The sequence below is a fragment of the Nerophis ophidion genome, linkage group LG11 (genome assembly GCF_033978795.1).
Source record: "Nerophis ophidion isolate RoL-2023_Sa linkage group LG11, RoL_Noph_v1.0, whole genome shotgun sequence".
Lineage (NCBI taxonomy): Eukaryota > Metazoa > Chordata > Actinopteri > Syngnathiformes > Syngnathidae > Nerophis > Nerophis ophidion.
This window is the reverse complement of record NC_084621.1, coordinates 21,020,331-21,044,021: the sequence shown is the minus strand read 5'-3', so window position 1 is coordinate 21,044,021 and position 23,691 is coordinate 21,020,331. Positions and strand designations below refer to the sequence as shown.

At 36.4% G+C, this 23,691-nt stretch overlaps 1 protein-coding gene and 22 non-coding genes across 23 annotated transcripts in view; all 23 read right to left on the bottom strand.

The window, feature by feature from the left end:
- Positions 1-182: 182 nt before the first annotated feature.
- On the bottom strand, positions 183-254 carry trnaq-cug (transfer RNA glutamine (anticodon CUG)). The gene has a single exon. It is a non-coding gene; the product is annotated as a tRNA-Gln (tRNA).
- Positions 255-1,485: 1,231 nt separating this feature from the next.
- On the bottom strand, positions 1,486-1,557 carry trnap-agg (transfer RNA proline (anticodon AGG)). The gene has a single exon. It is a non-coding gene; the product is annotated as a tRNA-Pro (tRNA).
- A 438-nt stretch (positions 1,558-1,995) lies between these two features.
- On the bottom strand, positions 1,996-2,067 carry trnaq-cug (transfer RNA glutamine (anticodon CUG)). Its single transcript has one exon. It is a non-coding gene; the product is annotated as a tRNA-Gln (tRNA).
- An 830-nt stretch (positions 2,068-2,897) lies between these two features.
- Positions 2,898-2,969, bottom strand: trnaq-cug (transfer RNA glutamine (anticodon CUG)). The gene has a single exon. It is a non-coding gene; the product is annotated as a tRNA-Gln (tRNA).
- Positions 2,970-4,642: 1,673 nt separating this feature from the next.
- On the bottom strand, positions 4,643-4,714 carry trnap-agg (transfer RNA proline (anticodon AGG)). The gene has a single exon. It is a non-coding gene; the product is annotated as a tRNA-Pro (tRNA).
- Positions 4,715-5,151: 437 nt separating this feature from the next.
- Positions 5,152-5,223, bottom strand: trnaq-cug (transfer RNA glutamine (anticodon CUG)). Its single transcript has one exon. It is a non-coding gene; the product is annotated as a tRNA-Gln (tRNA).
- Positions 5,224-6,995: 1,772 nt separating this feature from the next.
- On the bottom strand, positions 6,996-7,067 carry trnap-agg (transfer RNA proline (anticodon AGG)). Its single transcript has one exon. It is a non-coding gene; the product is annotated as a tRNA-Pro (tRNA).
- A 438-nt stretch (positions 7,068-7,505) lies between these two features.
- On the bottom strand, positions 7,506-7,577 carry trnaq-cug (transfer RNA glutamine (anticodon CUG)). The gene has a single exon. It is a non-coding gene; the product is annotated as a tRNA-Gln (tRNA).
- Positions 7,578-8,411: 834 nt separating this feature from the next.
- trnaq-cug (transfer RNA glutamine (anticodon CUG)) lies at positions 8,412-8,483 on the bottom strand. The gene has a single exon. It is a non-coding gene; the product is annotated as a tRNA-Gln (tRNA).
- A 529-nt stretch (positions 8,484-9,012) lies between these two features.
- Positions 9,013-9,084, bottom strand: trnas-aga (transfer RNA serine (anticodon AGA)). The gene has a single exon. It is a non-coding gene; the product is annotated as a tRNA-Ser (tRNA).
- Positions 9,085-9,530: 446 nt separating this feature from the next.
- On the bottom strand, positions 9,531-9,602 carry trnaq-cug (transfer RNA glutamine (anticodon CUG)). The gene has a single exon. It is a non-coding gene; the product is annotated as a tRNA-Gln (tRNA).
- Positions 9,603-10,540: 938 nt separating this feature from the next.
- On the bottom strand, positions 10,541-10,612 carry trnaq-cug (transfer RNA glutamine (anticodon CUG)). Its single transcript has one exon. It is a non-coding gene; the product is annotated as a tRNA-Gln (tRNA).
- Positions 10,613-11,300: 688 nt separating this feature from the next.
- trnaq-cug (transfer RNA glutamine (anticodon CUG)) lies at positions 11,301-11,372 on the bottom strand. Its single transcript has one exon. It is a non-coding gene; the product is annotated as a tRNA-Gln (tRNA).
- Positions 11,373-12,588: 1,216 nt separating this feature from the next.
- On the bottom strand, positions 12,589-12,660 carry trnap-agg (transfer RNA proline (anticodon AGG)). Its single transcript has one exon. It is a non-coding gene; the product is annotated as a tRNA-Pro (tRNA).
- A 438-nt stretch (positions 12,661-13,098) lies between these two features.
- trnaq-cug (transfer RNA glutamine (anticodon CUG)) lies at positions 13,099-13,170 on the bottom strand. The gene has a single exon. It is a non-coding gene; the product is annotated as a tRNA-Gln (tRNA).
- An 832-nt stretch (positions 13,171-14,002) lies between these two features.
- Positions 14,003-14,074, bottom strand: trnaq-cug (transfer RNA glutamine (anticodon CUG)). The gene has a single exon. It is a non-coding gene; the product is annotated as a tRNA-Gln (tRNA).
- Positions 14,075-15,412: 1,338 nt separating this feature from the next.
- trnap-agg (transfer RNA proline (anticodon AGG)) lies at positions 15,413-15,484 on the bottom strand. Its single transcript has one exon. It is a non-coding gene; the product is annotated as a tRNA-Pro (tRNA).
- Positions 15,485-15,918: 434 nt separating this feature from the next.
- trnaq-cug (transfer RNA glutamine (anticodon CUG)) lies at positions 15,919-15,990 on the bottom strand. Its single transcript has one exon. It is a non-coding gene; the product is annotated as a tRNA-Gln (tRNA).
- Positions 15,991-16,712: 722 nt separating this feature from the next.
- trnaq-cug (transfer RNA glutamine (anticodon CUG)) lies at positions 16,713-16,784 on the bottom strand. Its single transcript has one exon. It is a non-coding gene; the product is annotated as a tRNA-Gln (tRNA).
- Positions 16,785-18,354: 1,570 nt separating this feature from the next.
- Positions 18,355-18,426, bottom strand: trnap-agg (transfer RNA proline (anticodon AGG)). Its single transcript has one exon. It is a non-coding gene; the product is annotated as a tRNA-Pro (tRNA).
- Positions 18,427-18,864: 438 nt separating this feature from the next.
- On the bottom strand, positions 18,865-18,936 carry trnaq-cug (transfer RNA glutamine (anticodon CUG)). Its single transcript has one exon. It is a non-coding gene; the product is annotated as a tRNA-Gln (tRNA).
- An 834-nt stretch (positions 18,937-19,770) lies between these two features.
- On the bottom strand, positions 19,771-19,842 carry trnaq-cug (transfer RNA glutamine (anticodon CUG)). The gene has a single exon. It is a non-coding gene; the product is annotated as a tRNA-Gln (tRNA).
- Positions 19,843-20,172: 330 nt separating this feature from the next.
- The window catches only part of trpv6 (transient receptor potential cation channel, subfamily V, member 6), a 35,611-nt gene continuing 32,092 nt past the window's right edge, over positions 20,173-23,691 (bottom strand). Inside the window, exon 17 of the mRNA XM_061915376.1 lies at positions 20,173-22,548. Within this exon, the coding sequence (XP_061771360.1) occupies positions 22,329-22,548 (220 nt within the window). The 3' untranslated portion in view covers positions 20,173-22,328. The remainder of the gene's footprint in view (positions 22,549-23,691) is intronic.

Here is a 23,691-nt window from a genome sequence, read left to right as displayed (position 1 = left end):
GAGAATCGTACGACTAGACCAACAAGCCGTTAAAAATAGTGTGGCAAAAATCTTAAATACAATACAAAAAAGCTTTTGATAGGAGACACAAACATAAACTTTGCTTCTTACACACTCAATGTTTAACTCAATTGCTTTTTCATTGGGTCATACTGATCGTTAATCACTTTAATGTTACAAGAAGGTTCCACCAAGACTTGAACTTGGATCACTGGATTCAGAGTCCAGACTGCTAACCATTACACCATGGAACCTGTGTAAAAACAACTAAATAAAGTGATCCAACAGTAAACAGTATTGATGAAATGTGATTAAATCTCATTCTCACCTTGAGTGTAAGTTGTCAGGAAAATGGAGGGATACGTTTAAATCAAATCTAAAGTAAAAAAGACAAGACTTGTGACTGTGTGTACGAGGGGAAAAGTCATGACTGAAAACAAGAATTATAAACACAAAGTGCTCGTCCGAGTTCAGCAAACGCTGCCAACATGTTTGCCCAACAGACACAATCTAAAAAATTGTGTTGGAATTTTAACCAAAATTTTAAAATGTTGGTTTAAAGTGTAACACCATTTTAGATTGTGTCCCGTATCAAAATCTCACAGGACCCGCCCGTGTGCCTTTCAGGGGCACGGGCGGGTCACTGGAGCCTATCTCAGCTGTATTGGGATGGTAGGCGAGGTACACCCTGGACAAGTCCTTGTGTTAAAATTATAATTCTTGTTTTCAGTCATGACTTTTCCCCTCGTACACACAGTCACAAGTCTTGTCTTTTTTTTTTTTTACTTTAGACTTGATTTAAACGTTTCCCTCCATTTTCCTGACAACTTACACTCAAGGTGTCAATCCAAATCTAGTAAATATTCTTAATACTTTTTACTGTTGGATCAGGGTATTACATGGTGTTATCGTTAGCACTCTGTAATTTCTATCCAGTGATCCAAGTTCAAGTCTTAGTGGAACCAGCTTGCAGTGTTGAAACGAAACATTTTTAAAGGTATTTGTATTGATTAAAGATTTGTCCCTTTTGTGTATGCCTTCACAAAAAAGGATAATAAAGTTCAAAATGAAGTTCACTGTCAAAAGTAGATAGAAATATTACTCTGTGCGTACGAGGTAAAAAATTATGACTGAAAACAGGACTTAAAGACATAAAAGCTTGTCCAGGATTTGAACCCAGACCATCTCTCACACCCCTGACCAGACTAAGAAGTCCTGGAAGGAGACTTACCAACAAATGTTATGAAATGTGAGATTTTAATAGGGGACACAATCTGAAACTGGAGTAACTCTTTGCACTTTTATACTTACTTAGATTCACTGACATTTTCATACATAGATGAACTAAGGGTTACCAGCTCAGTCCTAGAACAAACTGTGGTCATACATTTAGGTAACACTGTATTTGATAAGTCACGAATGTAACAACAACTGTGTGTACAAGAAAGATAAGTTACGATTAAAAATCTGACTAACAAAGTATAAGGGCTTGTCCGGGAATTGAACCCGGGACCTCTCGCACCCTAAGCGAGAATCATACGACTAGACCAACAAGCCCTAAAAATTCAATTTGCAAACTTGTTTTAAAAATGTTTTATTCTTTTAATAGGGGACACAATCTGAAACAGTGCTTTTAACACATATTTTGATTGACTACCATTTTCATGCATAAATAAACTGAGGGTTTACCACCTCAGTCCTAGAACTAATAGAGTTTGTAAGTTGAGACACAACTGTATTTATTTCATAGATTTTTATTGATCTTTTGAGTGTGTGATGTATGGAATATTGAGGTAAAAGTTTAAAATCAAGTTTAAAGTCACATATGTAAAGACAAATGCGAGTATGAGGTAACAAGTTATGAGTACAAACAAGACTTATAAACATACAAAGGGCACAGGAGAGTACTTTTTTAAACAGGTTCTTTGTATTTTTCATGCATAGACTAAAGAAATAGAGGTTACACTGAACATCAATTACTCAAGTATTTTGAGTTGGTTCCACCAAGACTTGAACTTGGATCACTGGATTCAGAGTCCAGAGTGCTAACCATTACACCATGGAACCTGTAAATGTACATGTAAAACAATGTGATCCTACAGTACACAGTACTTGATTGGATTTGATAGATTGTCATTGATCCCTTGACTGTGTGATGTCTGAAAATAGGACATACAAGTTTAAAATATAGTTTAGAGTCAAAAATGGAAATAAATATGACTACGAGGTCAAAAGTAATGACTGAAAAGAAGACTTAAAGACACATAAGCTTGTTTAGGATTAACCCCCAGGGTCTCTCACAATCCCCAAGTGAGAAAAATATGACGAGCAAGGTCAACAATCTTTGGAATAGGACTTTCCAACCAGTCTCATGAAATGTGAGATTTTAATAGGGGACACAATCGGAAACTGGGTTATTTTTTTGCAATTTTAACACATATTTAGATTCACTGACATTTTCATACATAGATGAACAAAGGCTTACTAGCTCAGTCCTAGAAAAAATTGTGGTCATAAATTTAAGTACCACTATGTTTGATTTGATACATTTTCATTGATCCACTTGAGTGTGTGATCCCTGCCAAAAGGATCCAAATCAATTCTAAAGTCACAAATGTAACAACAACTGTGTGTACGAGGAAAAAAAGTTGTTTGAAAATAGGACTTACAAACATAATACTAATGCAGGATTCTAACACCTGTCACACCCGAAGCGAGAATCGTACGACTAGACCAACAAGCCGTTAAAAATAGTGTGGCAAATATCTTAAATACAAAACAAAAAAGCTTTTGATAGGAGACACAAACATAAACTTTGCTTCTTACACACTCAATTTTTAACTCATTTGCTTTTTCATGGGGTCATACTGATCATTAATCACTTTAATGTTACAAGCAGGTTCCACCAAGACTTGAACTTGGATCACTGGATTCAGAGTCCAGACTGCTAACCATTACACCATGGAACCTGTGTAAAAACAACTAAATAAAGTGATCCAACAGTAAACAGTATTGATGAAATGTGATTAAATCTCATTCTCACCTTGAGTGTAAGTTGTCAGGAAAATGGAGGGAAATGTTTAAATCAAGTCTAAAGTAAAAAAGACAAGACTTGTGACTGTGTGTACGAGGGTAAAAGTCATTACTGAAAACAAGAATTATAAACACAAAGTGCTCATCCAAGTTCAACAAACGCTGTAAAACATGTTTGCCCAACAGACACAATCTAAAAAATTGTGTTGGAATTTTAACCAAAATTTTAAAATGTTGGTTTGAAGTGTCAGAGGGGTTAGTGCGTCTGCCTCACAATACAAAGGTCCTGCAGTCCTGGGTTCGAATCCAGGCTCGGGATCTTTCTGTGTGGAGTTTGCATGTTCTCCCCGTGAATGCGTGGGTTCCCTCCGGGTACTCCGGCTTCCTCCCACTTCCAAAGACATGCACCTGGGGATAGGTTGATTGGCAACACTAAATTGGCCCTAGTGTGGGAATGTGAGTGTGAATGTTGTCTGTCTATCTGTGTTGGCCCTGCGATGAGGTGGCGACTTGTCCAGGGTGTACCCTGCCTTCCGCCCGATTGTAGCTGAGATAGGCGCCAGCGCCCCCCGCGACCCCAAAAGGGAATAAGTGGTAGGAAATGGATGGATGGATGGGTTTGAAGTGTAACACCATTTTAGATTGTGTCCCCTATCAAAATCTCATGTTTTATGAGATTTGTTGGGTAATCATGTTGCAGGTTTTGTTGGTCTTGGACAAGTCAATCCATCCATCCATTTTCTACCGCTTGTCCTTTTCAAGGGCACGAGCGGGTCGCTGGAGCCTATCTCAGCTGTATTGGGGTGGTAGGCGAGGTACACCCTGGACAAGTCCTCGTGTTAAAATTATAATTCCTGTTTTCAGTCATGACTTTTCCCCTCGTACACACAGTCACAAGTCTTGTCTTTTTTACTTTAGACTCTATTTAAACGTTTCCCTCCATTTTCCTGACAACTTACACTCAAGGTGTTAATTAAAATCTAGTGAATTTTCTTAATACTTTTTACTGTTGGATCAGGGTATTACATGGTGTTATGGTTAGCACTCTGGACTCTGTATCCAGTGATCCAAGTTCAAGTTTTAGTGGAACCAGCTTGCAGTATTAAACGGAACATTTTTAAAGGTATTTGTATTTATTAAAGATTTGTCCCTTTTGTGTATGCCTTCACAAAAAAGGATAATAAAGTTCAAAATGAAGTTCACAGTCAAAAGTAGAAAGAAATATTACTCTGTGTGTACAAGGTAAAAACATATGATTGAAAACAGGACTTAAAGACATAAAAGCATGTCCAGGATTTGAACCCAGACCATCTCTCACACCCCTGACCAGACTAAGAAGTCCTGGAAGGAGACTTACCAACAAATGTTATGAAATGTGTAATTTTAATAGGGGACACAATCTGAAACTGGAGTAACTCTTTGCACGTTTATACTTTCTTAGATCTACTGACATGTTCATACATCGATGAACTAAGGGTTACCATCGCAGTCCTAGAACAAACTGTGGTCATACATTTAGGTAACACTGTATTTGATAAGTTACGAATGTAACAACAATGGTGTGTACAAGAAAGATAAGTTATGATTTAAAATCTGACTAACAAAGTAAGGGCTTGTCCGGGAATTGAACCCGGGACCTCTCGCACCCTAAGCGAGAATCATACGACTAGCCCAACAAGCCTTAAAAACGCAATGGCAAACTTGTATTAAAAATGTTTTATTCTTTTAATAGGGGACACATTCTGAAACTTTGCTTTTAACACATATTTTGATTGACTACCATTTTCATGCATAAATAAACTGAGGGTTTACCACCTCAGTCCTAGAACTAATAGAGCTCGTAAGTTGAGACACAACTGTATCTATTTCAGAGATTTTTATTGATCTTTTGAGTGTGTGATGTATGGAATATTGAGGTAAAAGTTTAAAATCAAGTTTAAAGTCACATATGTAAAGACAAATGCGAGTATGAGGTAACAAGTTATGAGTAAAAACAAGACTTATAAACATACAAAGGGCACAGGAGAGTACTTTTTTAACCAGGTTCTTTGTATTTTTCATGCATAGACTGAAGAAATAGAGGTTTCGCTGAACATTGATTACTCAACTATTTTGAGTTGGTTCCACCAAGACTTGAACTTGGATCACTGGATTCAGAGTCCAGAGTGCTAACCATTACACCATGGAACCTGTAAATGTACATGTAAAACAATGTGATCCTACAGTACACAGTACTTGATTGGATTTGATAGATTGTCATTGATCCCTTGACTGTGTGATGTCTGAAAATAGGACATACAAGTTTAAAATCGAGTTTAGAGTCAAAAATGGAAATAAATATGACTACGAGGTCAAAAGTATTGACTGAAAAGAAGACTTAAAGACACTTAAGCTTATTTAGGATTAACCCCCAGGGTCCCTCACACAAGCGTGAAAAATATGATGAGCAAGGTCAACAATCTTTGGAATAGGACTTTCCAACCAGTCTCATGAAATGTGAGATTTTAATAGGGGACACAATCGGAAACTGGGTTATTTTTTTTAAATTTTAACACATATTTAGATTCACTGACATTTTCATACATAGATGAACGAAGACTTACTAACTCAGTCCTAGAACAAATAGTGGTCATAAATTTAGATACCACTATGTTTGATTTGATACATTTTCATTGATCCACTTGAGTGTGTGATGTCTGCCAAAAGGATCAAAATCAATTCTAAAGTCACAAATGTAACAACAACTGTGTGTACGAGGAAACAATTCATGATTGAAAATAGAATTTACAAACAAGGACTTCTCCAGGATTCGAAAACCTCTCAGATCCAAAGTGAGAATTGTACGACTAGACCAACAAGCCCTCAAAAATACCGTGGCAAAAATCTTAAATACCAAAACAAAAAAAGCTCATAATAGGTGACTCAATACAAAACTTTACTTTCTACACATCTAATTTTAAATTTGTTTGCTTTTTCACGAGGTCTTACTGAATACTAATGACTCTAATGTTACAAGAAGGTTCCACCAAGACTCGAACTTGGATCACTGGATTCAGATTGTGTCCCCTATCAAAATCTCACAGGACCCGCCCGTGTGCCTTTCAGGGGCACGGGCGGGTCACTGGAGCCTATCTCATTTGTATTGCGATGGTAGGCGAGGTACACCCTGGACAAGTCCTTGAGTTAAAATTATAATTCTTGTTTTCGGTCATGACTTTTCCCTTCGTACACACAGTCACAATTCTTGTCTTTTTTTTTTTTACTTTAGACTTGATTTAAACGTTTCCCTCTATTTTCCTGACAACTTACACTCAAGGTGTTAATTAAAATCTAGTGAATCTTCTTAATACTTTTTACTGTTGGATCAGGGCATTACATGGTGTTATGGTTAGCACTCTGGACTCTCTATCCAGTGATCCAAGTTTAAGTCTTAGTGGAACCAGCTTGCAGTGTTGAAACGAAACATTTTTAAAGGTATTTATATTGATTAAAGATTTGTCCCTTTTGTGTATGCCTTCACAAAAAAGGATAATAAAGTTCAAAATGAAGTTCACAGTCAAAAGTAGAAAGAAATATTACTCTGTGTGTACGAGGTAAAAAATTATGACTGAAAACAGGACTTAAAGACATAAAAGCTTGTCCAGGATTTGAACCCAGACCATCTCTTACACCCCTGACCGGACTAAGAAGTCCTGGAAGGAGACTTACCAACAAATGTTATGAAATGTGATATTTTAATAGGGGACACAATCTGAAACTGGAGTAACTCTTTGCACTTTTATACTTACTTAGATTCACTGACATTTTCATACATAGATGAACTAAGGGTTACCATCTCAGTCCTAGAACAAACTGTGGTCATACATTTAGGTACCACTGTATTTGATAAGTCACGAATGTAACAACAACTGTGTGTACAAGAAAGATAAGTTACGATTAAAAATCTGACTAACGAAGTATAAGGGCTTGTCCGGGAATTGAACCCGGGACCTCTCGCACCCTAAGCAAGAATCATACGACTAGACCAACAAGCCCTAAAAACACAATGGCAAAATTTGTTTTAAAAATGTTTTATTCTTTTAATAGGGGACACAATCTGAAACTGTGCTTTTAACACATATTTTGATTGACTACCATTTTCATGCATAAATAAACTGAGGGTTTACCACCTCAGTCCTAGAACTAATAGAGCTCATAAGTTGAGACACAACTGTATTCATTTCATAGATTTTTATTGATCTTTTGAGTGTGTGATGTATGGAATATTGAGGTAAAAGTTTAAAATCAAGTTTAAAGTCACATATGTAAAGACAAATGCGAGTATGAGGTAACAAGTTATGAGTACAAACAAGACTTATAAACATACAAAGGGCACAGGAGAGTACTTTTTTAACCAGGTTCTTTGTATTTTTCATGCATAGACTAAAGAAATAGAGGTTACACTGAACATCAATTACTCAAGTATTTTGAGTTGGTTCCACCAAGACTTGAACTTGGATCACTGGATTCAGAGTCCAGAGTGCTAACCATTACACCATGGAACCTGTAAACGTACATGTAAAACAATGTGATCCTACAGTACACAGTACTTGATTGGATTTGATAGATTGTCATTGATCCTTTGACTGTGTGATGTCTGAAAATAGGATCTACAAGTTTAAAATCAAGTTTAGAGTCAAAAATGGAAATAAATATGACTACGAGGTCAAAAGTAATGACTGAAAAGAAGACTTAAAGACACATAAGCTTGTTTAGGATTAACCCCCAGGGTCTCTCACAATACACAAGCGAGAAAAATATGATGAGCAAGTCAACAATCTTTGGAATAGGACTTTCCAACCAGTCTCATGAAATGTGAGATTTTAATTGGGGACACAATCGGAAACTGGGTTATTTTTTTGCAATTTTAACACATATTTAGATTCACTGACATTTTCTTACTTAGATGAACGAAGACTTACTAGCTCAGTCCTAGAACAAATAGTGGTCATAAATTTAGGTACCACTATGTTTGATTTGATACATTTTCATTGATCCACTTGAGTGTGTGATCCCTGCCAAAACGATCAAAATCAATTCTAAAGTCACAAATGTTACAACAACTGTTTGTACAAGAAAACAATTCATGATTGAAAATAGAATTTACAAACATAAGGACTTCTCCGGGATTCGAACACCTCTCAGATCCGAAGTGAGAATTGTACGACTAGACCAACAAGCCCTCAAAAATACTGTGGCAAAAATCTTAAATATCAAAACAAAAAAAAACTCATAATAGTTGATTCAATACGAAACTTTACTTTTTACACATCTAATTTTAAATTTGTTTGGTTTTTCACAAGGTCTTACTGAATACTAATGACTCTAATGTTAAAAGAAGGTTCCACCAAGACTCGAACTTGGATCACTGGATTCAGAGTCCAGAGTGCTAACCATTACACCATGGGACCTGTAAATGTACATGTAAAACAATGTGATCCTACAGTACACAGTACTTGATTGGATTTGATATATTGTCATTGATCCCTTGAGTGTGTGATGTCTGCAAAAAATAGGTCGAGGTTTAAAATCAAGTTTTAGGTCAAAAGTAGAGAGAAATATGACTAAGTGAGTACGAGGTACAAAGTAATGACTGAAAACAAGACTGAAAGACTTTAAAGCTTGTCCAGGATTTGAAACCAGGGTTTCTCACACTTTTAGCGAAAATACAGGAGTGGACCATTAAGACCTGGAACAAGCCTTTCCAGCAAATCTCATGAAATGTGAGATTTTAATAGGGGACATCATCTGAAACTTGGTTATTTTATTGCACTTTTACACATTTTTATACATGGATGAACTAAGGGTTACCAGCTCAGTCCTAGAACAAACTGTGGTCATAAATTTAGGTACCACTGTATTTGATAATCCACGAATGTAACAACAACTGTGTGTACAAGAAAGACAAGTTATTATTAAAAATAGGAATTAAAAACATAAGGGCTTGTCCGGGAATTGAACCCGGGACCTTTCGCACTCTAAGCGAGAATCATACGACTAGACCAACAAGCCTTAAACACAAGATGGCAAACATCTTTCAAAAACGTTTTAATCCTTTAATAGGGGCCACAATCTGAAACTGTGCTTTTAACACATATTTTGATTGAGTACCATTTTCATGCATAAATAAACTGAGGGTTTACCACCTCAGTCCTAGAACTAATAGAGCCCGTAAGTTGAGACACAACTGTATTTATTGCAGTGATTTTTATTGATCTCTTGAGTTTGTGATGTATGGAAAATGGATGTACATGTTTAAAGTCATAAATGCAAAGACAAGTGTGTGTATGAAGGAATAAGTTATTACTAAAAACAGGACTTATAAACATATAAGAGGACAGTTTGAAACTGGACTACAACATTGTACTTATAAGCCAGATTTAGACTCATTCCTTTTTTCATGTGAATACCCTCAAATTGAGGTCATACGAAACACTAATCACTCTGAAGATCCAAGTTGGTTTCACCAAGACTTGAACTTGGATCACTGGATTCAGAGTCCAGAGTGCTAACCATTACACCATGGAACCTGTAAATGTACATGTAAAACAATGTGATCCTACAGTACACAGTACTTGATTAGATTTGATATTTTTGTATTGATCCCTTGAGAGTGTGCTGTCTGAAAAAGGTTAAAATCAAGTCTTAAGTCACCGATGTAAAGACAACTGTGTGTGCGAAGGAACAAGTAATGACTGAAAGCCGGACTCAAAGACTTAAGATCTTGTATAGGTCTTTGGAACAAAACTTACCAACAAATATAATGACATGTAAGATTGTAATAGGGGACACAATTTGAACATAGATGAACTAAAGGTTACCAGCTCAGTCCTAGAACAAACTTTGGTCATAAATGTTGGTACCACTGTATTTGATAAGTCTTAATGTGACAACAATTGTGTGTACAAGAAAGATAAATTATGATTAAAAATAGGACTTAAAAACATAAGGGCTTATCCAGGAATTGAACCCGGGACCTTTCGCACCCTAAGCGAGAATAATACGACTAGACCAACAAGCCTTGAAGACATGGAGGCAAACTTCTTTTAAAAATGTTTTAATCCTTTAATAGGGGTCACAATCTAAAACTGAGCTTTTAACACATATTTTGATTGACTACCATTTTCATGCATAAATAAACTGAGGGTTTACCACCTCAGTTCTAGAACTAATAGAGCTCGTAAGTTGAGACACAACTGTATTTATTTCAGAAATTTTTATTGATCTCTTGAGTGTGTGATGTATGGAAAATGGATGTAAATGTTTAAAGTGATAAATGCAAAGACAAGTGTGTGTATGAGGGAACAAGTTTTCACTAAAAACAGGACTCATAAATTTTATAAGAGGACAGTTTGAAACTGGACTACAACATTGTATTTATAAGCCAGATTTAGACTCATTCCTTTTTTCATGTGAATACACTCAAATTGAGGTCATACGAAACACTAATCACTCTGAGGATCCAAGTTGGTTCCACCAAGACTTGAACTTGGATCACTGGATTCAGATTCCAGAGTGCTAACCATTACACCATGGAACCTGTAAATGTACATGTAAAACAATGTGATCCTACAGTACACAGTACTTTATAGGATTTGATATTTTTGTATTGATCCCTTGAGTGTGTGCTGTCTGAAAAAAAAGGTTAAAATCAAGTCTTAAGTCACCGATGTAAAGACAACTGTGTGTGCGAAGGAACAAGTAATGACTGAAAGCCGGACTCAAAGACTTAAGATCTTGTATAGGTCTTTGGAACAAAACTTACCAACAAATATAATGACATGTAAGATTTTAATAGGGGACATAATTTGAACATAGATGAACTAAGGGTTACCAGCTCAGTCCTAGAACAAACTGTTGTCATAAATTTAGGTACCACTGTGTTTGATTTGATAGATTTTTATTGATTCCTGGAGTGTGTGATGTCTACAAAAATAAGTCACACATGTAACAACTGTGTGTACGAGGAAAAAATGTTATGATTGAAAATAGGACTTATAAACATAAGGACTAATCCAGGATTCTAACAACTGTCACACCCGAAGCGAGAATCGTACGACTAGACCAACAAGCCGTTAAAAATAGTGTGGCAAAAATCTTAAATACAAAACAAAAAAGCTTTTGATCGGAGACACAAACATAAACTTTGCTTCTTACACACTCAATTTTTAACTCATTTGCTTTTTCATTAGGTCATACTGATCATTAATCACTTTAATGTTACAAGCAGGTTCCACCAAGACGTGAACTTGGATCACTGGATTCAGAGTCCAGAGTGCTAACCGTTACACCATGGAACCTGTGTAAACATATTAAAAAGAAAGTGATACAACAGATGAAATGTGATTAAAAATCATTCTCACCTTGAGTGTAAGTTGTCAGGAAAATGGAGGGATACGTTTAAATCAAATCTAAAGTAAAAAAGACAAGACTTGTGACTGTGTGTACGAGGGGAAAAGTCATGACTGAAAACAAGAATTAAAAACACAAAGTGCTCGTCCGAGTTCAACAAACGCTGCAAACATGTTTGCCCAACAGACACAATCTAAAAAATTGTGTTGGAATTTTAACCAAAATTTTAAAATGTTGGTTTAAAGTGTAACACCATTTTAGATTGTGTCCCCTATCAAAATCTCACAGGACCCGCCCGTGTGCCTTTCAGGGGCACGGGCGGGTCACTGGAGCCTATCTCAGCTGTATTGGGGTGGTAGGCGAGGTACACCCTGGACAAGTCCTTGTGTGAAAATTATAGTTCCTGTTTTCAGTCATGACTTTTCCCCTCGTACACACAGTCACAAGTCTTGTCTTTTTTTTTACTTTAGACTTGATTTAAACGTTTCCCTCCATTTTCCTGACAACTTACACTCAAGGTGTCAATCCAAATCTAGTAAATTTTCTTAATACTTTTTACTTTTGGATCAGGGCATTACATGGTGTTATGGTTAGCATTCTGGACTCTTTATCCAGTGATCCGAGTTCAAGTCTTAGTGGAACCAGCTTGCAGTGTTGGAACGAAACATTTTTAAAGGTATTTGTATTGATTAAAGATTTGTCCCTTTTGTGTATGCCTTCACAAAAAAGGATAATAAAGTTCAAAATGAAGTTCACTGTCAAAAGTAGAAAGAAATATTACTCTGTGCGTACGAGGTAACATTTTTTGACTGAAAACAGGACTTAAAGACATAAAAGCTTGTCCAGGATTTGAACCCAGACCATCTCTCACACCCCTGACCAGACTAAGAAGTCCTGGAAGGAGACTTACCAACAAATGTTATGAAATGTGAGATTTTAATAGGGGACACAATCTGAAACTGGAGTAACTCTTTGCACTTTTATACTTACTTAGATTCACTGACATTTTCATACATAGATGAACTAAGGGTTACCAGCTCAGTCCTAGAACAAACTGTGGTCATACATTTAGGTAACACTGTATTTGATAAGTCACGAATGTAACAACAACTGTGTGTACAAGAAAGATAAGTTACGATTAAAAATCTGACTAACGAAGTATAAGGGCTTGTCCGGGAATTGAACCCGGGACCTCTCGCACCCTAAGCGAGAATCATACGACTAGACCAACAAGCCCTAAAAATTCAATTTGCAAACTTGTTTTAAAAATGTTTTATTCTTTTAATAGGGGACACAATCTGAAACAGTGCTTTTAACACATATTTTGATTGACTACCATTTTCATGCATAAATAAACTGAGGGTTTACCACCTCAGTCCTAGAACTAATAGAGCTCGTAAGTTGAGACACAACTGTATTTATTTCAGAGATTTTTATTGATCTTTTGAGTGTGTGATGTATGGAATATTGAGGTAAAAGTTTAAAATCAAGTTTAAAGTCACATATGTAAAGACAAATGCGAGTATGAGGTAACAAGTTATGAGTAAAAACAAGACTTATAAACATACAAAGGGCACAGGAGAGTACTTTTTTAACCAGGTTCTTCGTAATTTTCATGCATAGACTGAAGAGACAGAGGTTACACTGAACATTGATTACTCAACTATTTTGAGTTGGTTCCAACAAGACTTGAACTTGGATCACTGGATTCAGAGTCCAGAGTGCAAACCATTACACCATGGAACCTGTAAACGTACATGTAAAACAATGTGATCCTACAGTACACAGTACTTGATTGGATTTGATAGATTGTCATTGATCCCTTGACTGTGTGATGTCTGAAAATAGGAGATACAAGTTTAAAATCGAGTTTAGAGTCAAAAATGGAAATAAATATGACTACGAGGTCAAAAGTAATGACTGAAAAGAAGACTTAAAGACACATAAGCTTGTTTAGGATTAACCCCCAGGGTCTCTCACAATACCCAAGTGAGAAAAATATGATGAGAAAGGTCAAAAATCTTTGGAATAGGACTTTCCAACCCGTCTCATGAAATATGAGATTTTAATAGGGGACACAATCGGAAACTGGGTTATTTTTTTGCAATTTTAACACATATTTAGATTCACTGACATTTTCATACATAGATGAACGAAGACTTACTAGCTCAGTCCTAGAACAAATGGTGGTCATAAATTTAGGTACCACTATGTTTGATTTGATACATTTTCATTGATCCACTTGAGTGTGTGATCCCTGCCAAAAGGATCCAAATCAATTCTAAAGTCACAAATGTAACAACAACTGTGTGTACGAGGAAAAAAAGTTATGTTTGAAAATAGGATTTACAAACATAATACTAATGCAGGATTCCAACAACTGTCACACCCGACGCGAGAATCGTACGACTAGACCAACAAGCCGTTAAAAATAGTGTGGCAAAAATCTTAAATACAAAACAAAAAAGCTTTTGATAGGACACACAATCGGAAACTTTGCTTTTAACTCATTCAATCGTTAACCCATTTGATTTTTCATTGGGTCATACTGATCATCAATCACTTTAAAGTTACAAGAAGGTTCCACCAAGACTTGAACTTGGATCACTGGATTCAGAGTCCAGAGTGCTAACCATTACACCATGGAACCTGTGTAAACATATGAAAAAGAAAGTGATACAACAGATGAAATGTGATTAAAAATCATTCTCACCTTGAGTGTAAGTTGTCAGGAAAATGGAGGGAAATGTTTAAATCAAGTCTAAAGTAAAAAAGACAAGACTTGTGACTGTGTGTACGAGGGGAAAAGTCATGACTGAAAACAAGAATTATAAACACAAAGTGCTCATCCAAGTTCAACAAACACTGCAAACATGTTTGCCCAACAGACACAATCAAATTGTGTTGGAATTTTAACCAAAATTTTAAAATGTTGGTTTGAAGTGTAACACCATTTTAGATTGTGTCCCTTATCAAAATCTCATATTTTATGAGATTTGTTGGGTAATCAGGTTGCAGGTTTTGTTGGTCTTGGACAAGTCCATCCATCCATCCATTTTTCTACCGCTTGTCCTTTTCAAGGGCACGGGCGGGTCGCTGGAGCCTATCTCAGCTGTATTTCTACCGCTTGTCCTTTTCAAGGGCAGGGGCGGGTCGCTGGAGCCTATCTCAGCTGTATTGGGGTGGTAGGCGAGGTACACCCTGGACAAGTCCTCGTGTTAAAATTATAATTCCTGTTTTCAGTCATGACTTTTCCCCTCGTACACACAGTCACAAGTCTTGTCTTTTTTACTTTAGACTTGATTTAAACGTTTTCCTCCATTTTCCTGACAACTTACACTCAAGGTGTCAATCAAAATCTAGTAAATTTTCTTAATACTTTTTACTGTTGGATCAGGGTATTACATGGTGTTATGGTTAGCACTCTGGACTCTGTATCCAGTGATCAAAGTTCAAGTCTTAGTGGAACCAGCTTGCAGTATTAAACGGAACATTTTTAAAGGTATTTGTATTGATTAAAGATTTGTCCCTTTTGTGTATGCCTTCACAAAAAAGGATAATAAAGTTCAAAATGAAGTTCACAGTCAAAAGTAGAAAGAAATATTACTCTGTGTGTACGAGGTAAAAAAATATGACTGAAAACAGGACTTAAAGACATAAAAGCTTGTCCAGGATTTGAACCCAGACCATCTCTCACACCCCTGACCAGACTAAGAAGACCCGGAAGGAGACTTACCATCAAATGTTATGAAATGTGAGATTTTAATAGGGGACACAATCTGAAACTGGAGTAACTCTTTGCACTTTTATACTTATTTAGATTCACTGACATTTTCAGACATGGATGAACTAAGGGTTACCTGCTCAGTCCTAGAACAAACTGTGGTCATACATTTAGGTAACACTGTATTTGATAAGTCACGAATGTAACAACAACTGTGTGTACAAGAAAGATAAGTTATGATTAAAAATCTGACTAACAAAGTAAGGGCTTGTCCGGGAATTGAACCCAGGACCTCTCGCACCCTAAGCGAGAATCATACGACTAGACCAACAAGCCCTAAAAACATCGTTTAAAAATGTTTTATTCTTTTAATAGGGGACTCAATCTGAAACTGCACTTTTAACACATATTTTGATTGACTACCATTTTCATGCATAAATAAACTGAGGGTTTACCACCTCAGTCCTAGAACTAATAGAGCTCGTAAGTTGAGACACAACTGTATTTATTTCAGAGATTTTTATTGATCTCTTGAGTGTGTGATGAATGGAAAATGGATGTAAATGTTTAAAGTCATGAATGTAAAGACAAGTGTGTGTACGAGGGAACAAGTTCTTACTAGAAACAGGACTTATTAACATATAAGAGGACAATTAGAAACTGGACTACAACATTGTACTTATAAGCCAGATTTAGACTAATTCCTTTTTTCATGTGAAAACACTCAAAGGGAGGATATACTGAAGACAAATCACTCTAATGTTCCTATAAGGTTCCACCAAGACTTGAACTTGGATCACTGGATTCAGAGTCCAGAGTGCTAACCATTACACCATGGAACCTGTAAATGTACATGTAAAACAATGTGATCCTACAGTACACAGTACTTGATTAGACTTGATATATTTTTATTGATCCCTTGAGTGTGTGATGTCTGAAAAAAAAGGTTAAAATCAAGTCTGAAGTCACCGATGTAAAGACAACTCTGTGTGCGAAGTAATGACTGAAAGCAGGACTCAAAGATCTAAGATCTTGAACAGGTCTTTGAGTCCTGGAGTCCGACAACTCCTGGAACAAAAGCACCAACAAATCTCATGACATGTCAGATTTTGATAAGGGACACATTTTGAACATAGATGAACTAAGGGGTTACCAGCTCAGTCCTAGAACAAACTGTGGTCAGACATTTAAGTACCTCTTTGTTTGATTTGATAGCTTTTTATTGATTCCTGGAGTGTTTGATGTCTTAAAAAAATGATCCAAATCAAGTCTAAAATCACAAATGTAACAACTGTGTGTACGAGGAAAAAAAGTTATGATTGAAAATAGGACTTATAAACATAATACTAATCCAGGATTCTAACAATTGTCACACCCGAAGCGAGAATCGTACGACTAGACCAACAAGCCGTTAAAAATAGTGTGGCAAAAATTTTAAATACATAACAAAAAAGCTTTTGATAGGATACACAATCGGAATCTTTACTTTTAACACATTCAATTGTTAACTAATTTGCTTTTTCATGTGGTCATACTGATCATTAATGACTTTAATGTTACAAGAAGGTTCCACCAAGACTTGAACTTGGATCACTGGATTCAGAGTCCAGAGTGCTAACCATTACACCATGGAACCTGTGTAAACGTATGAAAAAGAAAGTGATACAACAGATGAAATGTGACTAAAAATCATTCTCACCTTGAGTGTAAGTTGTCAGGAAAATGGAGGGATACGTTTAAATCAAGTCTAAAGTAAAAAAAAAAAGACAAGACTTGTGACTGTGTGTACGAGGGGAAAAGTCATGACTGAAAACAAGAATTATAAACACAAAGTGCTCATCCAAGTTCAACAAACGCTGCCAACATGTTTGCCCAACAGACACAATCTAAAAAATTGTGTTGGAATTCGAACCAAAATTTTAAAATGTTGGTTTAAAGTGTAACACCATTTTAGATTGTGTCCCCTATCAAAATCTCACAGGACCCGCCCGTATGCCTTTCAGAGGCACGGGCAGGTCACTGGAGCCTATCTCAGCTGTATTGGGATGGTAGGCGAGGTACACCCTGGACAAGTCCATCCATCCATCCATTTTCTACCGCTTATTCCCTTTTTTGGGGTCGCGGGGGGCGCTGGCACCTATCTCAGCTACAATCGGGCGGAAGGCGGGGTACACCCTGGACAAGTCGCCACCTTATCGCAGGGCCAACACAGATAGACAGACAACATTCACACTCACATTCCCACACTAGGGCCAATTTAGTGTTAGTACCCGGAGGGAACCCACGCATTCACGGGGAGAACATGCAAACTCCACACAGAAAGATCCCGAGCCTGGATTTGAACCCAGGACTGCAGGACCTTCGTATTGTGAGGCAGACGCACTAACCCCTCTGCCACCGTGAAGCCCCCCTGGACAAGTCCTTGTGTTAAAATTATAATTCTTGTTTTCAGTCATGACTTTTCCCCTCGTACACACAGTCACAAGTCTTGTCTTTTTTTTTTGTACTTTAGACTTGATATAAACGTTTCCCTCCATTTTCCTGACAACTTACACTCAAGGTGTCAATTAAAATCTAATAAATTTTCTTAATACTTTTTACTGTTGGATCAGGGTATTACATGGTGTTATCGTTAGCACTCTGGACTCTCTATCCAGCGATCCAAGTTCAAGTCTTAGTGGAACCAGCTTGCAGTGTTGAAATGAAAAATTTTTAAAGGTATTTGTATTGATTAAAGATTTGTCCCTTTTGTGTATGCCTTCACAAAAAAGGATAATAAAGTTCAAAATGAAGTTCACTGTCAAAAGTAGATAGAAATATTATTCGGTGCGTACGAGGTAAAAAATTATGACTGAAAACAGGTCTTAAAGACATAAAAGCTTGTCCAGGATTTGAACCCAGACCATCTCTCACACCCCTGACCAGACTAAGAAGTCCTGGAAGGAGACTTACCAACAAATGTTATGAAATGTGAGATTTTAATAGGGGACACAATCTGAAACTGGAGTAACTCTTTGCACTTTTATACTTACTTAGATTTACTGACATTTTCATACATAGATGAACTAAGGGTTACCAGCTCAGTCCTAGAACAAACTGTAGTCATACATTTAGGTACCACTGTATTTGATAAGTCACGAATGTAACAACAACTGTGTGTACAAGAATGATAAGTTACGATTAAAAATCTGACTAACGAAGTATAAGGGCTTGTCCGGGAATTGAACCCGGGACCTCTCGCACCCTAAGCGAGAATCATACGACTAGACCAACAAGCCCTAAAAACACAATGGCAAAATTTGTTTTAAAAATGTTTTATTCTTTTAATAGGGGACACAATCTGAAACTGTGCTTTTAACACATATTTTGATTGACTACCATTTTCATGCATAAATAAACTGAGGGTTTACCACCTCAGTCCTAGAACTAATAGAGCTCGTAAGTTGAGACAAAACTGTATTCATTTCATAGATTTTTATTGATCTTTTGAGTGTGTGATGTATGGAATATTGAGGTAAAAGTTTAAAATCAAGTTTAAAGTCACATATGTAAAGACAAATGTGAGTATGAGGTAACAAGTTATGAGTAAAAACAAGACTTATAAACATACAAAGGGCACCGGAGAGTATTTTTTTAACCAGGTTCTTTGTAATTTTCATGCATAGACTGAAGAGACAGAGGTTACACTGAACATTGATTACTCAACTATTTTGAGTTGGTTCCACCAAGACTTGAACTTGGATCACTGGATTCAGAGTCCAGAGTGCTAACCATTACACCATGGAACCTGTAAACGTACATGTAAAACAATGTGATCCTACAGTACACAGTACTTGATTGGATTTGATAGATTGTCATTGATCCCTTGACTGTGTGATGTCTGAAAATAGGATCTACAAGTTTAAAATCAAGTTTAGAGTCAAAAATGGAAATAAATATGACTATGATGTCAAAAGTAATGACTGAAAAGAAGACTTAAAGACACATAAGCTTGTTTAGGATTAACCCCCAGGGTATCTCACAATCCCCAAGTGAGAAAAATATGATGAGCAAGGTCAACAATCTTTGGAATAGGACTTTCCAACCAGTCTCATGAAATGTGAGATTTTAATAGGGGACACAATCGGAAACTGGGTTATTTTTTTGCAATTTTAACACATATTTAGATTCACTGACATTTTCTTACTTAGATGAACAAAGACTTACTAGCTCAGTCCTAGAACAAATAGTGGTCATAAATTTAGATACCACTATGTTTGATTTGATACATTTTCATTGATCCACTTGAGTGTGTGATGTCTGCCAAAAGGATCAAAATCAATTCTAAAGTCACAAATGTAACAATAACTTTTTGTACAAGAAAACAATTCATGATTGAAAATAGAATTTACAAACGTAAGGACTTCTCCGGGATTCGAACAACTCTCAGATCCGAAGTGAGAATTGTACGACTAGACCAACAAGCCCTCAAAAATACCGTGGCAAAAATCTTAATTACCAAAACAAAAAAATCTCATAATAAGAGACTAAATACGAAAGTTTACTTATCACACATCCAATTTTAAATGTGTTTGCTTTTTCATGAGGTCATACTGAACACTAATCACTCTAAAGTTACAAGAAGGTTCCACCAAGACTTGAACTTGGATCACTGGATTCAGAGTCCAGAGTGCTAACCATTACACCATGGGACCTGTAAATGTACATGTAAAACAATATGATCCTACAGTAAACAGTACTTGATTGGATTTAATAGATTGTCATTGATCCCTTGAGTGTGTGATGTCTGAAAAAATAGGTTGAGGTTTAAAATCAAATTTTAGGTCAAAAGTAGAAAGAAATATGACTAAGTGAGTACGAGGTAAAAAGTACTGACTGAAAACAGGACTTAAAAACTTTAGAGCTTGTACAGGATTTGAAACCAGGGTCTCTCACACCTTAAGCAAAAATACAGGAGTGGACCAACAAGACCTGGAACAAGTCTTTCCAGAAAATCTCATGAAATATGAAATTTTAATTGGGGACAGAATCTGAAACTTGTTTATTTTATTGCACTTTTTACACATATTTACATTCACTGACATGTTCATACATAGATGAACTTAGGGTTACCAGCTCAGTCCTACGACAAACTCTGGCCATAAATTTAGGTACCATTTGATTTGATTGATTTTTATTGATTCCTTTAGTGTGTGATGTCTGAAAACATGTTCAAAATTAAGTCTAAAAGCACAAAACAAACTTATGATTGAAAAAAAGGATTTATAAACATAAGGGATTGTCAGGGAATTGAAGACAGGGACGGTTGTTATACAAGCAAGAAACATTCACCTAGACCAACAAGCACTGAGACTACGATTTAGAATTTTCATGAATACATGAAACAAGGGTTTATAAGCTAAGTCCTAGAACAAAAACAGCCTGTAAGTTAAGGTACCACTGTATTTGATTTTGTAGATTTTTATTGAGTGTGTGATGTAAGAACAATTTAAGTTGACAATATTTAAATCAAGTTTAAGACACAATTATAAAGACAATTGTGAGTGGGAGAGAAAAAATTATGAATACAAACAGGACTTATAAACATATATAGCACACAATCGGAAATTTGGACTACAAAAATATATATGTATGAATGCAACTTTATTCAATTTACTTTATTAACACTAATTAAAAAGCTAAATATATATATATATATACATATATATATATATATATATATATATATATATATATATATATATATATATATATATATATATATATATATATATTAGGGGTGGGCAAATTAATGCGTTAATTATAAGTTAACTCATCAATCTATTAACGCCGACAATTATTTTATCGCACATTTGCGTATGTTGTTTACATGCTTTTATTTTGTTAACGCCTTTTCTTAACAAGATGGCGTCGCCCGGCGTCGAGGGGCTCTTGGTAAAGATGGAACATTAGGCAAAAATACCTGACAATTCTGCAAATTTCATGGCTGGCTTACAGCGTGGTCACTCCGGGATCACTTACAGACAATTCTGAATGTGGATAGATCTGGCCGTTTTCGACTGAATGACGCGTGCTTGCTAGACCGGCTAGCTAGCAGGGGAATACTTTGCCGGCTACATCCAGCGGCCTGTGAAAAAGCGGAGTATATGTGTTGTCTGTCTATTTATGAATAATGCAGACGAGGAGTGTTGGTTGAGTTCCTAACGTTTACTTTCAGAGCGTGCATATCACAACATACAAGATGCCGTCATGGCGACACAACCTATACCAAGCTACCGCGCATGCTCGTCACTCCTGTTGCATGCTGGGTAGGGTAGTTATTTTATTCCCTGGCTCACAACATCACAATATAGTACCATGTATATGCGTTCAGTTTATCAAAGCACCAAGCAAACAATCGAAAAATTCCCATCAGATATGGTCATTATTTTTAGTGTACTACGCAGAATAAACACAACATTATTAATATTGCTACTACGGATAATTTGATCAAAAATTCCCTAAAACAGCCCACTACCTATAATATAGGTTTTTTAAACATAAGATCCCTGATAAAAAAAATGTTTCTGCTGTTACCTCAGAAATTGCCTGTTCAGATGTTATGATTGTGGCTCACAGATTTGTATGTAGATTATATTTATTTTCCATAACAAACAGGATGACTTAAATACTCTGGCAGTGGCAATAATGTTCGTATTTACATTTTTTGAGTTGATTTTCATAAAATATGCTATTTAACTGCTACTGTTTAACAAGGACTGATTTAAATTGTGTTTGCACAACAAATGTTTTGGCGCTTTTGTTCATTTGGGAGAATATTCCAATAAAGGTGCACTACACACTACTTTTGAATTCATTATTGGGCTTTGCGTATACAATGCAGTTATTTGTGATTAATCAGAGAAATAGTGCGATTAACTTCGATTAAAATATTTAATCGTTGCCCAGCCCTAATATATATAAATATATTTATATATATATATATATATATATATATATATATATATATATGTATATATATATATATATATATATTTTGCAGTACCTTTCATTTCATTCCTGCTTATCTTACATGAACATCTGCTACATGATTATATGTTGTATTGCTATAAAAATACAAATCTTCACTCTTCTATGGCGTAATATTGCAAGACCAACTGCCAAAACTATGGAAATTATTTTAGAAGACCTCCAGCTCGCCCTCCTCCAGCTGCTTTTTCAAACCCAAAGTGCTCTGACGAATCATCTGCCAGCCCGACAGGCATCGCCTGTTCTGGGGTCTGACCTTTGGCTTGGGGTCGGGTTTCTGCGCCTCTTCCTGGTCCTTTTCCTCGTCCCGGGAAAACACTTTGATGTATCGCCGCATCTTCTGCATCATGGGGTCGTTCCTGTCCTCCACCCTGGGGAACGAAAAACAAATCAGCGACTAATAAAGTGTTCTTCTATTTAAAAAATTTAAGAAAATGTTTGTCTTAATTTTTGCGCTTAAAATACATAAATGCCCTTTGAGACACTAGTGATTTAGGGCTATATAAGTAAACATTGATTGATAAATAAATGATAAATGGGTTGTATTTGTATAGCGCTTTTCTACCTTCAAGGTACTCAAAGTGCTTTGACACTACTTCCACATTTACCCATTCACACACACTTTCACATGCTGATGGAGGGAGCTGCCAGGCAAGGCGCCAACCAGCACCCATCAGGAGCAAGGGTGAAGTGTCTTGCTCAGGACACAACAGACGTGATGAGGTGGGGATTTAACCAGGGACCCTCGGGTCGCGCACAGCCACTCTACCACTGCGCCACGCCGTTAAAGGTCTATTTTACTGCACATGTGCAGACTTGTTCCAAAAAAAAGTTTTCTTTTCATCATTCTTGCAGAGGGGAAGGGGAAAGTGACACTTTGCATTCCAAAATATGTATTTGTATGTTCCGTATTTTCCGGACTATAGAGCACACCGGTATATAAGCCACACCCACTAAATTTCAAAGTAATATTCTTCCATATATTAGCCGCACTGGACTATAAGCCGCCAATATATACGTTGTGAAATGAGTTATTATATCTGAATTGTTTCCAAACGATGTCCGTAACGCGGCAGGCAGTAAAACGGCTGATTAAACAAGACGGAAGTAAGTTTGGGTAATTAATTGAGGATTCTGTGAAACTGAAACAATACAAAATGAATGTAAGTTAATACAACTAACACAGACACTCGTCAACGTATTGGCATATTAGCTAATGTAAAGTAAATGGGACAATTAAAATGGAGGATTAGCTCCAAATTCTTCAGGGCAACCTAAAATCATCAGTCCGGAGGTTGGGTCGTGGGCGTAGTCTGGTGTTCCAACAGGACAATGACCCCAAAAACACGTCAAAAGTGATAAAGGAATGGCTAGAATTAAGGTTTTACAATGGCCTTCCCAACGTCCTGACTTAAAGGTATGGACAATGCTGAAGAAACAAGTCCTAGTCAGAAAACCAACACATTTAGCTGAACTGCACCGATTTTATCAAGAGGACTGGTCAAAAATTCCAG